The following is a 17,770-nucleotide window of genomic DNA, read 5'->3' on the forward strand; positions in this document are numbered from 1 at the left end:
TGTAATGCCGTTTGCTGATTGGTCGGTGGGGGAAGGGGTTGTCCTACTGGATTTAGCAGGTTTTGGAAACAAACAGAAATGGATTTAGAAGGTTTTGGAAACAAAGTCATTTTAATGTCTTATATTTTTCTTGTTTCTAAATTGAAATTCATTGAATTGGAAGTGTCAGTTGTGGGAAAGGTGATAAAGCATAGATTACACAAAATGGTGGATTCAGCACGTTTTGGAAACGAATTCTTCAATTGTTTTCAATTTTTCACCATTTTAGAAGGAAATAAGGGGCCTACATGGGAATTTCCATTTTCGGCGGCCATTTTGAATATCTAAAAATCCTCAAGGATGCAAGAGTTGTATCCTGCAGATTCAACACACTCGAAAAAGGGTAAAACCATCGAGTGTTTTCAATTTTTACCCTTTAGAAGGAAACACATGGGAATTTCCATTTTTGGCAGTCATTTTGGCAACCATTTTTTTGGTGGCCATCTTGAACATCTAAAAAACCCTCAAGGATGCAAGAGTTGCATCATCCAGATTCGGATTCAGCACCCTTGAAATAGGGTATAACCATCAATCATTTTCAATTGTTCACCATTGAGAAGGAAATACACTTGTACATGTAAATTGGAATACATGTATCTGTTTTTGGCAGCCATTTTGGCAGCCATCTTGAGTATCTCAAAACCCTCATGGATGAAAGAGTTGCATCATCCAGATTTGGATTCAATATCCCTAAATAGGGTAAAAATATCAAGAAACATTGGGTGGACGGTAAAACAAGGTTCAGCCTCTGGCACCTGGCCAATAACAAAATGCTGCCAATCAACAATGTACCATGTGATGACTCAAATAATTCACTCCAAACAGTTCATCTCTTTAACCATTCTTTTATTAATTTTTCATTCATGATTTCTTTCACAATCATCAAAAAGAAACCTGTCCATTGGTATTCAGTTCATAAAGATCTATAGAATAATTTGTTGTTGGTATTTGTTCACTTTTCCTTAAAAGCCTTCATCATGGCACAGGGTGCATGTTGGTGACACACAGCCAAATAAATAAAAATAAGACTGCATTTCAGAATTCAGAGATCTGAACATGTCAATACACGTACAAGCATTTCCCTTTTCTTGAATACATTGCTCAGATGCTGACCACTTCCTCATGCGAACCATCCTACACACCATGCAGATAAAGCTGATGAAATATGTATGAATGTATGGGGGGGGGGGGGGAGGGACTCTGTATTAATCTGTCTCTACAACCAACCTTATGATTGATTCCTGTCATGAAAATTCATTCTGATGTGATTTACTGTCATTTACTTGAGTGACGAGCGAGGCTGCAAAAGATCAACATATGTACAACACCCTCACCACTTTAGGCATCACTTTGCATAATGGTATTTGGGAGAAAAAAACACCATAATTTGAAGGGCAAATATAGGTTTTCATGGACAATTATACAGATATTCTATAAAGGGGATGGAAGTCTTGAAAAAGAATGAGAGATACATGTAAATGTCTCAGAACATCTTTGATTGTATAGCTGAGATATATACAATACAGTAATACGTACATCATTCTAGCTTTCAAGACAGATGTTAGCCAGAAAAAGTATGCAACAGTGTATTATGCATACTACTAAATGTTTCCTTCTTCAGGGCATAATCTTTTAAACATGCATTAGATACATTGTCCTCTGTATAGATAACACTTCACTGGAATCAATGATTACAATCACAGACAGCCGTTATTGCAACAAAATAGTGCATGTACGTTGGCTGATACACAGACTGTAGATATGTTGGTGTGTAAATCTGCCGTTGCTTGTCCTTATTACAAGTAACATGCTTCACAGCTTCTAATTGAAACAATTCTTCAGTCCATAATGGCAATATCTCTACCGCCGTCACATAGAAGTACAGTAGCAAAGAGAAAGTGTACCACGCAGCCCTGAGTTAGATTTGTTACGATTCATTACGCCATCTCCAACTACTGTAAACGTTGATATTTTCGCGTGATTAATTTTTCGCACTGAGCGGCTCAAAAACACATGTATTTGTGGGTTGTTGAATTTGCGATGGGCAATTGTCAACCCATAAGTTCAAAATGTGCAGAGAAACCTCTGAAGATATTTTCACAGGTTTTTGAATTTGCGCTAGCCAGAAGTAGCGTGAAATACGCGAAAATTAATGTACCGTGAAAATTTCTGTTTACAGTAGGTGTGGAACAAGTGTACCATCAGCTCATTTATGTGAGTGAGTGTGGTTAACACTGTTATTGATGAATATCATGGAGCAACTCAACACTGCTGTGATAGTTACCAACTCCACATTAGCTTTTCACCAGCATTTACAAAGTCCTATAAGCATTTTGGCAACAAAAAAAAGGGGGGCCAGAAAAAATTAGAAACTTATATCAAGACGATTACTGAATCTCATTCCGAATGGAAATAAGCAAATCCCCATACAGGGTATTCTTGAATATGTGACTGACAAAATTAAAACAACATTCTTGCTGAAGACCATATGCACACACCAAGAAAAAAAAAAATCATATGTGAATACAGTCGATACAAGTATGTAGAGCCTTGGCCAATACATTATAACAAAACACATAAATCATGTTTTAAAGTGCCTTTCTTGTTTATAGTAATCACTCACATTATACAATTATGTACTCTCATTTGATCGTCACACACACAAAAATAATACTAATGACTATTAATACTTTTTGTATTGATAATTCTCTCAGAATCATACTTCAACCATTGTGTTGGCTTAATTTTACATTACTTGGTACATGGTCAGTGCTGTAGTATCTTGTAAGTTTAAATCTTCAGATGGTTGTGTTTCGGTGAAATTTACACGAAATGAAACAAAGAACATACAAATATAATATGTGCAATGGCATCTCCACACAGAAAGTAAAAATGAAGTAAAATGAAACACCACTAATAAAAGGAACAGCTTAAACAAGTCAAGGAATATCATACAACAGAATAAGCTTAGTTCAGGCATCATACCATTCCAAAGCCATTCAAACAAACCTCTTAAGCATCCACAGAACTATCCCCTCTATCTTTATTAGTCTTCAAGCCATGATCATGAGATACTTAAACAACATTTTTATTACAGAAAATTTGTATATTGCCCTAATACCATTTAACATGCTGGCCCCAACAGTAACATTTTATTAAATATTACTCTAATTAATGATATGTCATACGAAAATGAATATTTCATGTCTTCCATCGTATATCAGCCACTCATTGATGAAGGGGTATGAAGCAATGGTCTGCTTCCTTGCTGGGAATAGGGGGATTCTATTTTCCCTAATATATAATCTGCTGATCTGTCCATAGAAAGCAATAGCAATTTAAGTTCCTGAAATATAACACCACATTCAAGCCAACACAAGTGCGATGCTGCCATTTTCTTAATCTTAACATCCCATTCAAACATTTAAAACCGGTGACATATGACCACCGTCCCTTCATTTCTTCTCTGCCTCAACTTAAGAACATACTCTGTAGCACTTCAGGATGCAACCAGTATGTACTCACATCTCGATGTGATGCTATCCACAGGAGGTATTCAGCCTTATCATATTGGTCTCAAATTCTCGAGCGTAATGTGTAGATTCAGAGATAAACATGTTGGTGTCATCAATGGTAGTCAAGGAAGGGTAGCACAGGCAGACATAAGCCAGCCAAGGGGGGAGGGGCGATGAGATTGTGGTGAAAGTCCAACAAAGGGGAGAGGTGGGGGGCAGGGAAAGGGGGGAAGGGGGTGGAGAGAAGCTCTTCACGAGTCTGCACTTTCCTTCAGAAACTGGTAAACGGAGGAGAAGTCCTTAAGGGCGTATCCCTGGTTGCACATCAGGCGGTAGATTTGGCAGCTGAGGGATCCCAGGGGGGTGGGTGTCTTGGTGGCCACGGATGCTGCACTGGACAGCCCCAAATCCTATCAGGAGTGATACAGGCATGAAATCTTATAAGAATAGTAGAGTGATGTTACCTCTGTGGACTTCTGATGCTGTTCTAGTAACGCTATACAGACAACAGTTCATTTGGTAATAACCATTGACGAGGCAAGAAAAATAAAACTAGCCATGAAAGTCAGTTTGGGTTGCCATATTTCTCCTGTTTCTGAAAAAAATGCAGTAATAGTGCTCACCTGATGATTAGGACCCACTAACACAAGAACCAAGTTAAAGACGCAACAACTTCTATGTGACATGACATTCTATAATGTGTTATTTCCACCATTAAAGTGTGACTGCAACCCACTTACAAAGTAAGTGGGCCATCCAGTCTTAGCACTTGTTTGGACTTACAATTGTGTGATCTTGTGCATATCTAAGTGACTATTTTTAAAGGTACTAGCCCACATTTTCAAACCCACGAAAATCAAAACTGCATAAAACAGGTCCAATATGACTTCAAGTACAAGTTATAACAGTAACATACCTCACCTGTCGCTCTTTGTCTATACCATTCGATAAAAGAGAGAAAATCATCGTTTTAAAATCAATTTTCAAACCGGGTCAACCCGACCCAAAATCGAATTACGAGCGCGGGCTATAGCTACGTACATTGTACATGTAACACGTACGTGGACCGGAGCTAGCGAGCGTTATACGCATGCATACGGATTACGGTGCATTTTCATTTATTTTTATGAAAGTAATGGACTAATTGGAACGAAACTTTGCACAGGTGTTACTGCAATCATACCCAAACTCCATGCTAACTATGAGACCAATTGCTGCAGGTTTACAAATGTGGGCTAATACCTTTAAGGGAAATTTACCCTAAATATATTGTATGTGGATGGAGTGAACGCAATAATATTAGAACACATCAGTGAAGTTCAAGGAAAATTGGACAATCCGTTCAAAAGTTATGAATTTGTAAAATTTAGGTGCCATCATCGCTGGATGAGAAGAATACAACAGTTCATAACATCACTGTAGAACAATGATATGAAGAAAATATTACGAGAATTCAGCACCTTTTAATTTTTCTAGCATAATGAAAGAGCACTTGACATACCTCTTTCAAATAGCAGTGGGATTGATATTCCCCTTGTAAACGTATTTGTCAGTAACAAGTTGAAGCAATGAGTCTTTTTCATTAAAAGTAATATTTCATAAAATTTTCTTCAAACTTTCTTTATATTGTTGTTCTTTGGTGACCTCACAAACTCTTGTATGTAAGTCTTGTATCCCACAGGTGTATACATACAGCCTCGGGGTTCACACATACCTTGGCCATGAGTGCAGTGCCAAACCCGCCCTGGTAGTTGTTGCTTGAGGGCACTCCTTCCATCACTCCGGGGACTGGGTTGTAGGTGTCACAGGACCAGGATCGCCCTGTGCTTGTGCTCATGATGTCTGCCAGTACCTTCTTGTCTAAACCAAGCCTGAAAAAAAAAAAAAAAAAAAATGTGTAGACCACATAGGGTATTTTTAATGGCTTCAAAGTGCACTGTACATTAATGCTTTCTCAACTCCCGAGTATGACAAATGACAAGTTACTGACAACATGAAAAACTCTACGCAGTAAAAACCTATATTCATGTTAAGACAATAAATGGCTGTGGCACACTATAATATACTGAATTTTGTTGGTTAGGGGTTATTGTCTTACTGAATAACATCACTGAATTTCAATCACAAGCACTTCACAAAAATAGCTAAAGACAGTACAGCAAGACACAGCTTGAAAATAATCACACTGCAATAAAGGCAAAAGAGACAAAACAAAAATTAATAGAAGACACACACAAAAAGGTCACACTCATGGACTTTGACTTGGGGGAAGTGTTATTGAAAGAATCATAAATGGGCTTTGATTTGCTGCAGCTCTTGAGGTAGGACTTATTGGCATAGCTTATTTTTTCCCGTAGGATTCATCTGTGGAAAGGCAATCTAATGCTAGGAGTCCACTGGGCCGGCGCCAGTTGGTGCCAGTTTGCGCCAATGCAATTTGCTGTGGCGCCTAGTGGCGTGCAGTGGCTCAAACTGCCTCCCAACTGGCCGTGGTGGCCCGTAACGGCGGCAAAAATTGAGTTTGGCGGCAAGAAAATTTCAAAATGTTTGAAATTTTCGTCGCGCCACTTTCAGCGCGAAGTGTCCACCAAGTGGCACCAAAAGTTGCAAACAATCCGCCTATTGGAATCCACTGGAATGTAATGGCGTGCGCCACGTTGCGCCAATGAGATTTTGCGCCACGTGGCGCCACTTGGCACCACAGAGGCGGATAGTCCGCGCCAAAGCGCTCCAAATCAACAGTGGCGCGAGCCAAACGGCACCTGACTGGTGACTATTTCGTGCCAAATACCACTTGGTTTCCGCCAAATACCACTTTGTTTCCACCATTTAGCGCCACTTGCCGCCTATGGAAGCATGACTGCATCGCAGGACTTTCTCACACAACTTTCAGTATTCAACTCGACAACACCTCTGTAGACGCAGTTTTTCCTTCACAATTTCTACAAGATTTCACATAATTTTCAAAGAAGATGCCCCCAAAAGGCAACAAAGGCAGTAGCAAGGGGAAGAATGACAAACTTGAGCAGTCCAAGAAGAAGGACCCCCAACCCAAGAAGCTCAAATTGAGCTCCAGGCCCCCTGCAAGCAGCAAAGATGACGAAGAGGATGAAGACCTTCGCATGGTGGCGCTGGCTCAAGCTGATAGAGGCTCCGCTCCAAGACCTGCTACCCCTGTCCAAGATGTTGCTCCAGACCTTCCACCCCAGGCCCAAGAACAAGACCAGCCCTCCCCAGCTTCACCTACATCCCCTTCCAGTCACCATGCAAGTGAAGCTGAAGAGGAGGTTGCACAAGCAAGTCCTGGTAAGTAATCATATAGGTCCAGATTATCCACTGCCTCCTATGGTAACTTTATGGACTTAAGTTGTAGACTGTAATTGTATTGTGTTTGCGCTATACTGTGTTGTTATGTCAAAAACTTAGTGGGAGCATAAATGGTGTCTTTTTTTGATCGGTGCATCTTAAAAGTTGATGGTTTTGTTGATAAAAATGTACTATTTAGAGTGGTCTCTGTAATATGTTATTACTTATTCCTTACAGCAGTACCATATGATTTATATTTATTTCAAATATGGGTATTTGTTGTCTATGTATAGCTGGGCCTTCCTCTCCCAAGGAGAAAGAGAAAGAACCCACAAACAGGAGGCAGAGGAATAGGGGCGGTTCTGGAGCGAGGCGGAGGACCGTTAAAGCTCAATGATGCTCAGGAGGAAGAGGCAAAAGAGTACTTGCTGGGGTGCCCGGGCCTCTACAACAAGCGGGATGCCATGTGGGCCGAACCTGACAAGAAAGATGAGGCCTGGAAGAGGCTGGCCGACCAGTGTTTTTATTGACGGTTATGGAGCATTGCGTTTGTCACTATTTTTGACACTTAAAGAGCATTGTGTTTCTTTAATACTAAGACTGACACTTATTCATGGAGCTTTAATGTGTTCATGGATGTGATTGGATAGTTGGGTGATTGTTTTTCTAAGTGTGTGATGTATGCATATTTTCCTTATGTCATTAAAATTTCATAAAAATGTCATTTGTGATTTATTGTTGTCTTGTTACAAAGGTGTTGTGAATAATAGAGTACACAGCCACACAGGCAGAACCTTCCAGTAAGGACTTATAGAACAGGAATAGCAGTGTTTTTATTGACGGTTATGGAGCATTGCATTTGTCACTATTTTTGACACTTAATGAGCATTGTGTTTCTTTAATACTAAGACTGACACTTATTCATGGAGCTTTAATGTGTTCATGGATGTGATTGGATAGTTGGGTGATTGTTTTTCTAAGTGTGTGATGTATGCATATTTTCCTTATGTCATTAAAATTTCATAAAAATGTCATTTGTGATTTATTGTTGTCTTGTTACAAAGGTGTTGTGAATAATAGAGTACACAGCCACACAGGCAGAACCTTCCAGTAAGGACTTATAGAACAGGAATAGCAGTGTGTTTATTGACGGTTATGGAGCATTGCATTTGTCACTATTTTTGACACTTAATGAGCATTGTGTTTTTACTATGGTTGACACTTTTTCATGAAGCTTTAATATGTTTATGGATGTGATTGGACAGTTGGATGATTGCTTTTGTTTGTGATGTATTCATATTTTCCTTATGTCATTAAAATTCCATAGAAATGTCATTTGTGATATATTGTTGTCTTGTTACAAAGTTGCTGTGAATGATTGTTCGGGGCCAATTGGTAGAATGGCTTAAATGTTTAATTGTGAAATAATAAATACTGCCAAATATTAATGCATGTGTTTTTTCTTTAAATTACTATTTACTTTTGCCATTTAATGATTTACCAAAACATCAAAAGTACTTTAGTAGTTTAGGAATATCTAATATACATTCTATTTTTTAACTGCTAAACATGAATAAATTTTTACTTTCTACAAATAACATGTCAGTACTAGACCTTTATCATTTATAGGACATATTGACACAAGAAATAATTGTCATGAGTGTTGGGCTTTATTGCAATGTAATAAAGTTAAGTTTTTCATAACACAATTCAATATGACAAAAATTTTCATACAACAATACTATATGACAAAGAGCACTGTGTTAAAGGTAATCTGGAGTATCGGTATAATGGGTGAAAAATCTTTCAAAAGAGTTCCCATCTGTTTGCTTCCCTCCTAAAAGCATCTTATGTTAATGTTGTTCCATGAAAATAATTCAACTAAAATGTGCTGAATATTTGTAGAATTCGAAGTTAAAACATGGCGTTATTTTTTGTGTTCGCCACTCGGCAAATATTATTCTTTCATTACAGTCCCATATATGGTTTTCTGTGTTGCTACTTTGCTAACATGGTTATATATTTTGAAATTTCTTTAAATTCAACATGTTCTCCAGTTCTAAACAACATCAATGTGTACCAGAATGTAATTTTATGTGACATGAGCAATAAAAGAATGATTTCTACGCAGTGTCTGTCAAAATGAAATCAGAGTGCAGATACTCCTTATTTATAGGCCTACCTTTAACCAGACTAGTGCATCACACCAGTCCATAGAGAAATACAATATCACAATCAATGTTTTCTAAGACAGTCTTTACTCCTGTTCAAAAGTACTACAAAATGTTGTCTAGACCATCTTATCCTGCCATGCAACCGCTCCCGCACTGTTGAAGTAATACTTGAGCATATCCCTCTGGCGTTTGGCAAGCTCAGTGTCCCTGTTTCCCCTGATGGGCCTGTCCAAATCCTCAGTGATGGCGGCAGTTCTCCAAGCTCCAGGGATGAGGTTGTGCTGGGCATCCTCCTGGTCCAACATGCGGACGTCCAGTGCCTGATAGCGCTTCCTGATGAGGTTGTGCAGCATGACGGCAGCTTCAACGAGCAGGCGGACTGTGTCTGGTTCCTGTCTCATCAGGCCAAGGAAGCACTGGAACCGCAAGGCCAGAATACCAAAGGCGTTTTCAACAACACGCCTTGCCCTGGACAGCCTGTAGTTGAAGATCTGCTGTTGGTCAAGGTTACGACGGCCATAGGGTTTCATCATGTACGTCCTCACGGCGAAGGCATTGTCTCCCACGCAAAAGTACGGCATAGGGTGGTCGTCATCATCATGGGGTAGAGGAGCTGGATCTGGGATGCCTACAGTGCCAGCATCAATGCACTCCTTCAGTTCACTATTGTTGTAGATCTGGGCATCAGATTGATGGCCAACCCCACCCACATCGATCCACACGAACTGGTACTTTGAATCTACAAGAGCCATTAGGACAACCGAGAAGAACTGCTTGTAGTTGAAGTAAAGGCTGCCTGAGTTCTTGGGCTTCTGAATACGGATGTGCTTTCCATCCAAGGCTCCCAGACAGTGAGGAAGATTCCATCTGGCTTCAAAATCACCTGCAACCTCAAGCCAGCCTTCATTGGTTGTGGGGAGGGAGATGACTTCTGCAGCATACTCATCCACTATCGCTCTGGCTACGTCAGGGACAAACTTCTGGATGGTTTCCTTGCCCACTCGGAAGTTGTAACCCAGCTCGGCATAGGTGGCCCCAGTGGCGAGATGGCGCAGGAAGACGCACAACTTGAGACCAGAGGGAATGGCCTTCCTGAAGTGGGTGTCCTTCTTCTGCAGGTGGAGTGTAAGCCTGATCAACAGCTCATCAAACATCTCTGGGGACAACCTGATGTAGTTCTTGAACTTCCTCTTGTCATTCTCCCTCAGCTCATTCATGAGGGTATGGTACTGTCCACGTTCGGCCCTCAGCTGCTGTGGGTGGAGCATGGGTCTAAACCATCATTTGTGCTTCCTTTTCTTCTCACGAGGCTCTTCTTCTTCAGGATTGGCCACCATAAGTTGATAGGCAGTGGCCACCTCAGCATCTCTCATGATCTTCTGATGGAGCAGCATCATCACTCCAACATTATCAAAAGCCTCGGACATATCGAAATTGTAAATATTTAGTAGAGAATTTGTTCATACAGCAGCTGAGGAGGTTCTGAACCAGGTAGTCGATGGCCGATATTTATACAGTCGGCAAGTAGCGCAAAGTGGCGGCAAGTTTAAACCAATTTTGCGACCGTTTGGCACAAACTAATCACCAAGTGGCGCAAAGTAGCCGTCCATCGGTGCAAATGGCGCCAACATGGTGAAATTTGGAATCAAATAGCCATGTAATGGCGCGAATTGGCGCACCATTTTGAAGCAAGGCAGGTGGCATTTGGCGCACGCCATATGACACCCAGTTTATTCCACTTGGCGACATACATGCCGAGCGAACATTAATTTGGCGCCACAGCGAGCCACTACGCACCAATCACATAATATTTGGCGCGAACTGGAACCAACTGGCACCGGCCCAGTGGACTCCTAGCATAATCAGAAGCACATAATACTAATGGAATACGTACATGTGGAATGGCCGTAGGAATTACAGATCGCGAGGACTTTAAAGTGCTGAGTGTTTTTACAGCATCATCCCACATCCAATACCATACATTCTTTTTTTTTTTTTTTGTAAAGAAGCGTTACAGTTCTGCCCATGTCAAGGTGTAAAAGGCACAAGAAAAGTATATACAGTTTGTACATGTTACAATGCAGAGGTATTGAGGACTTACCTTATGCCAAGATGCATGACCTCTGACGTGCCAATCATGGAAATCGCCAGCATCATGTTATTGCAAATTTTGGCTGCCTGTACAAGAGAGCAAGAACAAAACCCAATGTCAATTACTTCAGAATCAATGATCCCAAAAATGAACTGTTTCACAGTTTGAGTTTTTTCTTCTTTTTTTTTTTCGAATGTTTGTATCTCAATATGATATGATACCAGCACAAATATACATGTTTTGTTATTATTATTATCATTATCATTATTATTATCATTATAATAATAATTATTATCATTATTATTATCATCATTATTATGATTGTTATTTTCATTATTGTTATTATTATTACTATTATCATTATTATTATCATCATTATTATAATTATTATTATTTTTTTTTTTTTGCATATGAATTTATACTTTTAGTAGTGGCATGTGTAAAATCTGGGAAAACTCATTTGACTGCTTATAAGAAGTTTAGGAGTTTAAAATTGTCTACTCTCAAAGAAATTAACATAATAATATGTTGATAGAGCATCCAGCATGGACAGTCATTAAATTAGCCATAGCAAAGCTGAAACAATGCATGAGCTCTTTGATACCTAGATCATACATGCATGCTACAAATTTTATAGCCAAGGAATATGTGATGGAAGAGTCACTAATACCATAGATGTATTACCATGGCAACTGAAGCAGCACCTACCTCCCCAGTACCCACTGGCCCTGTGTGGACCACATTCTTCCCCATGTTCCGGAGAAGCTCCTCCACGGCTTTAAACTCCTCTGACTTCCCACCAACCATGAATGTGAGTATTCCGTCCCTGGCAGCGTTTACACCTGGGCAAAAGACAATTAATTGGAGGGTGTAATGAAAAAAGGAAAGATAGAGTAATAAAAGACATCAAAGGTTGAAGAAGAAAATATGTCTGGCAGTCATATGGTATAGGCAAAAAAAAAAAGGATGTTTACACTTCCTGCACAGTCAATGATTACACCCTTCTTGATTGTGTTTACAACTGGCTCTGGGCCAATTTACATTTACATTTATTCTCAATCATTCTATCACCATCTGGAATTAACTTTGCTTATAAATGCAGAACTCTACACATTTGTGATGCATGCATGTACCTCCTCAAAATCTACTTTATCAAATGCCTTAAAGGGGCTTATGGGGTCAGTATAGACCGATTCAATTTCAATGACCTATTCACCTACCGCCGCTAGCGGCGCTATAACGGTCGCCATAACTGGGGGCCAACGGGGGCTTCCAGTGAGCTAGCTACCCAGCGAGTTGCACTTGCAGCTCAACAGCCTAGCGTACCCGTCGCGCATAGTTAGCCGGGCCTGGCCGCTGCGCCGCGGCCGGCGACCGCCGCGCTAATATTGTGATTGTTTACTCACTGTGGGAAAAGTCGTTCAGCGGCTTTTAATGCTTTTCTTTTGGACAAATTGAGTGATTCAGACATATTGATCTACAATGAAAGCTTCAGAGGAAGGATCAGGAAAACATATTGTGCAGTTGTTGGGTGCACAAATAACAGAAAAAAAAAAAAACAATGGAAATGGAAGCTTCATGGCAGTGTGTGCAATTCAGACACCACTGACGCATGATAACTATACAATTAGAGACAAATAAGTGAAATACAACGGTATAAAAAATGCATAGATATCGAAACAAACTATGCCTACTAGATTCTCTATTTGATTAGGCTTTCACTGCATATTCGTAAAATATGTTGTTCATTTTAAAAGACAAGTTCAGATCAAAGATTTTGATAATTCACTGACTTATTTTTTTTTTTAATGCTTTTGTGCACTACTTGCCAAAGTTAGAATACACTTCCTGGCTATACTGTATTATTATGCCACACATTTTACAGCCTACACTACAGCTAAATAAATGTTTCAAGATGCGTTCAATTCTTATAGGGGCCTATTGATTTCACTTCTTTAATGTTCAGCACTGAATTGACCATATTCAATTTTGGCCTGAAACTCTGAATTTGATTTTTGATAAAGTGATGCTTTTAAATATTAAACCATGGATGGTGGCAAACATCTGTTTCATAATCATAATTTATTAAGAAAGTATGATTTGAAAATCTCTTTTGCAGATCTTAGGCGTTAGGGTGATGTTATGCAAGGTTACTTAGACCCAAGTAGTTTTGGTTGTTGACATCAGGCAACGTAATTTAAGTTTATACGGCTTAGAAACGCCTAGATTTGTATTCCTTTTGGTTTACTTAGTTAGGCTTGCCTGAAGTTATCGACAACCGAAAATGATATAGGATGTAGGGTTCTAGAAGTCAATAGGTCTAGATCTAGTCTGGACTCATGCCTAGAATTCTAGACAAGATCTAACGTATAGATCTAGACAGATTCTACCCCGCTGGCCCGAGACTCCCGAGTAAAGGCAAAAGCCTAAAAAGGTTCAAGTTAACTGATAGGCTGCAATTTATAGCGCCATCTCTAGCTCAAGGTTCTTATTCATTATTTGTATTTAATTATACCAGTTAACTTCTCAACAGTCTATGCTTACTAGCAAGACGTCTGCCTGCGCCTAGCCATAGTTCTCCCCAGCGGTTTTTATTCTCTTACACAAATGTGAATATATGGGGCTTACACGCGAGTAACCAAGTCATCGCCAAAGAAATAGAGTCTACAAACACTCACGGATCGTACCGATATTTACCTTGAAATTCAAGTTTTGGCTACAGCCGTATGTCATCTACCCATTCGCTCATAGTCGGTAGAAGTTGTCTAATTTTTTTTTTTTTAATTAGCTAGCGAAAAAAAAAAGTAGACTCTAGTTGTCACAAATCCAGATGCGTCGATCGCTGCCAGCGCCAGAGATAGCTAGCTGGCCGGCTGGTGCCGGGTGGTAAAAGCACTGGCTGCCGCTGGCACCCTTGCCACGCACGCAGGGCGCTTGCCGACCCGGCCTGGTTGGCCCCCAGTTATGGCGTCGCCATAAGAGGGCGCACTTCCATGAACAGTCACTTGAATCGGTCTATACATGCATTACATACTATACCTTCCCACCCCATGGGGGGGGGGGGGGGAGATGGCGTCCATTTGAAAAAATTGAGATTCTATCCCCCTAGGGATGCTATCTGCCAAGCTTGGTAAAAATCTGTCATGGGGTTTTAAAGAAAAAGCTGAAAATATAAAAAGTTTATGCACGACAGACGATGGACAAATGGACAACACACTATGCACTATGCACGACACATGATGGATGCCGCACAATGAATGATCGCAATAACTCACTCAATTGAGCCAAATGCAGACACTGGTCAATATTTTATCCTATATGGATTGACTTCTATTACCTCCTGACACCGGTGCATCCATGAATGTGGCACCTTTCTGTTCAGCAAGAGCAGCTACATCCTTTGTCACAGCTGGGTCTATGGTACTACTGTCTATGAGCAAGCTGCCTGACTGCACTTTCCTGAAAACAGTATTGGTGGGGGGGAAAAAAAAGAAAAAAAACAACAACAGAAAACAAATAGTGACCCAGCGAGTTTTATTCATATTACCTGTACACTTATAACACCAATAACATATCACTTCTTTAAAAGTTGCATCATTCCTTAATAGTTTTGTCAAAGTTCAAAACATTCTATAAACACATTGAAATGTACATCCACACAGATGACATACATGGCAGTAAATGCTGAAAGTTCTTTAGCTACTGTTTTCATCCGGCCACGCCAGAAATGAATACAACTGGCAGCATTATCTGATTCATGAATACACAACTACTGTATGGCACCTAAGGCTTTTGACTTCATAAAAAGACTGACAAATTTGGCTTTATAAAAAGACAGATATAGACAAGAAGGAAAGTAACTGAGAGAGAGAGGAAAAAAAAGGATAGCATGAAGGAAAGAAAGAAACAAGAAAGAAGAATAAAAGAAAGGAAGGCAAGACAAAACCAAAATGAAAAGTAAGGGTGGAGCAGCCAGTGAGTTTGCACAGTGTGTGTCTTACGATAATATGCCATTCTCCCCTGTGTAGACTTCCAAGACATTTGGGCTTGAAGGCAACATGGTGATGATTCGATCAGCCTTCTCCGCCACCTCAGCCGGAGTGTCAGCCACATCGGCCCCTAGTTGGGCTATGCTGGCCACTGCCTCAGGGTAGACATCACAGACCACCAGGGGGAAGCCCTTGTCCAGGAGATTTCTGGCCATGTGACCGCCCATGTTGCCCAGACCAATGAAACCTATAGGGGTCATGGAGGCCTGAAAGGTAAACAGAAGCAAACAAATGATGTTTTATGAAGGGCTGCTAGTTTGTGTGTTCTTCTCTTCCAAAATTCACGCCAAACAGACTAAATCTCAGAAATGGAATAAGATAAAAGTGCTGTGTAAAAGACATCTATCTTTGGAAAACTAAGAGCTGTATGAACCGACAGCAGCAGAGTGAAAAACTGATACAATCACTGAAACACAAGTAAGTTTATCTTCCACTCTTCTCTAAATTTCCTCCTCTTTTCCATAATCATGAACAAACTATTATCATCCCAAGAGACTTACCATTCCTCGCACTGAATATCACAAGTAGCGCAGTAATGATCCAAAGGTGATGGCATGAAAGAAAGAAAACAAATAGACAAATCAGATCATTCAAAAAAAAAAAATCAAACATATGTCATAAGTCAACAATAACATCAGAAAACATTAAAAAAAAATGCTGAACTCACTGTAGATGACAGTTACAGCTACACCATCTCTGGTATCTAGTTCATGCTGCTTTACTCTTCATATCTGATGATATGTGATCATGATCTCAACAGACACAAATGCTGGTAACAGCCACTGCCATCTGGCGCTCACGCACATATCCACTATTTTACACACATGGCTTGCCAGAAATTCGGCTCAGATGTTGCACAGAGAGCTATGGCAAAAGGTGGATTGATATCCTTTTTTTCCCTAGCGTAATCCCATCTCATCACCCTCAGAGGATTTTTCCGTAATGGACTTACAAGTACATTTCTGAACTTTACACTGACAGTAGTAGATTCATAAGCTGGGGAAAGTCAAATAGTTTGATTCGTTTTCATCATTGCTCAGTCAATTTATGCTATTTTTTTCATAAATTTTTACAACATTATGCCTCACAACTGGCAGCAGAGAGCAGTCTTGAAATCAGAATTTTATCACATCTGAGTTCTTTTAAGCCTTTTCAAATAAACTCTACATTTTCGGGCATAAATTTGTCGACCTCTTCCTGCCAAACTTTTCAGGTGCAAGTCGTGGTTTGTAAGTTGGCTAGCTAACCATGCTAACTTACATTTTGTGGTGGTATACTCTACTACGCTATTAAAGACGTCTAGACTCTCACGTTAGATCTCGCTGGCAGAAACCTACAATTAGGCCTACTACTAGCTACAGTATTTTTGTGTTAGACCTACAAGTCGAACTCCAGTCTTCCAGTATATAAACTTAACAGTTAAAGGGGAAAACACACACACGCATATACACACAATTACACAGCCAATTAGGCATGGTGATAGATAAAATACTGAAGATCTCCTGTAATTTACTAGCACATCGCCTGTAAAAAGTGTCGCGTAGATTCTAACTTCGGTTTTGGCTTGGGTTTGGGGATTTACATGTACATGAGTAACATGAAAGGCAATATATGGGACCACCAATCTAGGTCCCTACCTCTTCTGGGCTAGAAAGCAGTGACCAGATCGAAATCGGTTAAGTAACAACGGATAAAAGGATACCTGAGTGATCTCTTCCAGATATGCATTCTGATAGCCTTGCTGTCACTACTGGAGCAGCTTTAGTGAAACGAGAAGCAAGAAAATTAGCTGCCAACATGGTCTCATCAGTCTCACGTTTACGTTTGCGAAGTTATCCAGCCCTGCGCCAATCGATCGTCATCGATTCAATAGTGTGCGATCGATATAAATTTGCTCTCTCCTGCCTGATCTCTCGTACGTTGTAGTACATTTGCTCGGAAGGGGCGCGGTCGTGGGCGTGTCCGTATGAGAAACCCAACGTACCAGGCGGAAATGTCTGCAGACTATACCTTCTCAATAAGGAGTGAAATAAGACTGAATTTATACGATTTTAACTGCTTCCTGAGCAATGCATTTGATTTCTTATTCATTCCTTCCTTATGGGGAGTACAAAGTAATTGAATCTCAAAGGGTGAATCAATCATGTGTTTATAGTTGGAGTTTAATAGAAAGGTGATTTCTGCGTCATGTGTGCAATAAAATTAAAAAGAGCAGAAGGCAATTACAGATGCCGCTATAACAAAAATTTAACAGGAAGGTTAAGCATATGCTGATCTGCAGCAGACATGTTTAATAAAGTGAAGTAGTGATTGCTTGTGTCTTTTTTTTTTACTCCATTAAACAACCTTTATAATAATTTGAGAAAGGAACTTGGTGTACGTGCATGGGAATGACTCCTTTGACAAAGATGTAGATACAACACATGCAGGATATATCAAGCCTTTCAATTGTTTTATGTGAATACTACCATCTTTCAGTAACTTTCCCTCTCCCTCTCTCTCTCCCTCTGTGTGTGTGTGTGTGTGTGTGTGTGTGTGTGTGCCTGTGAGTACAAACTATGGTGACGCATAATAATAATGCAATGACACAAAATA

The 17,770-nt window shown here is 40.0% G+C and overlaps 2 protein-coding genes across 2 annotated transcripts; both read right to left on the minus strand.

The window, feature by feature from the left end:
- Positions 1–874: 874 nt before the first annotated feature.
- On the minus strand, positions 875–17,009 carry LOC140238116 (3-hydroxyisobutyrate dehydrogenase, mitochondrial-like). Its single transcript, XM_072318051.1, has 8 exons — positions 16,878–17,009; positions 15,676–15,686; positions 15,128–15,381; positions 14,464–14,585; positions 11,835–11,968; positions 11,136–11,212; positions 5,269–5,425; positions 875–3,964 (listed from the first exon to the last, which is right to left on the minus strand). Exons 1-8 carry the CDS (start codon positions 16,972–16,974, stop codon positions 3,806–3,808), a joined length of 1,011 nt encoding a protein of 336 aa, XP_072174152.1. The 5' UTR covers positions 16,975–17,009; the 3' UTR covers positions 875–3,805.
- Positions 6,401–9,564, minus strand: LOC140237786 (uncharacterized). The gene is made up of 2 exons (XM_072317721.1): positions 9,275–9,564; positions 6,401–6,437 (listed from the first exon to the last, which is right to left on the minus strand). The coding sequence occupies exons 1-2, from the start codon at positions 9,562–9,564 to the stop codon at positions 6,401–6,403; spliced, it is 327 nt and encodes a 108-aa protein (XP_072173822.1).
- Positions 17,010–17,770: the final 761 nt, after the last annotated feature.

The sequence above is a fragment of the Diadema setosum genome, chromosome 14 (assembly GCF_964275005.1).
Source record: "Diadema setosum chromosome 14, eeDiaSeto1, whole genome shotgun sequence".
NCBI lineage: Eukaryota > Metazoa > Echinodermata > Echinoidea > Diadematoida > Diadematidae > Diadema > Diadema setosum.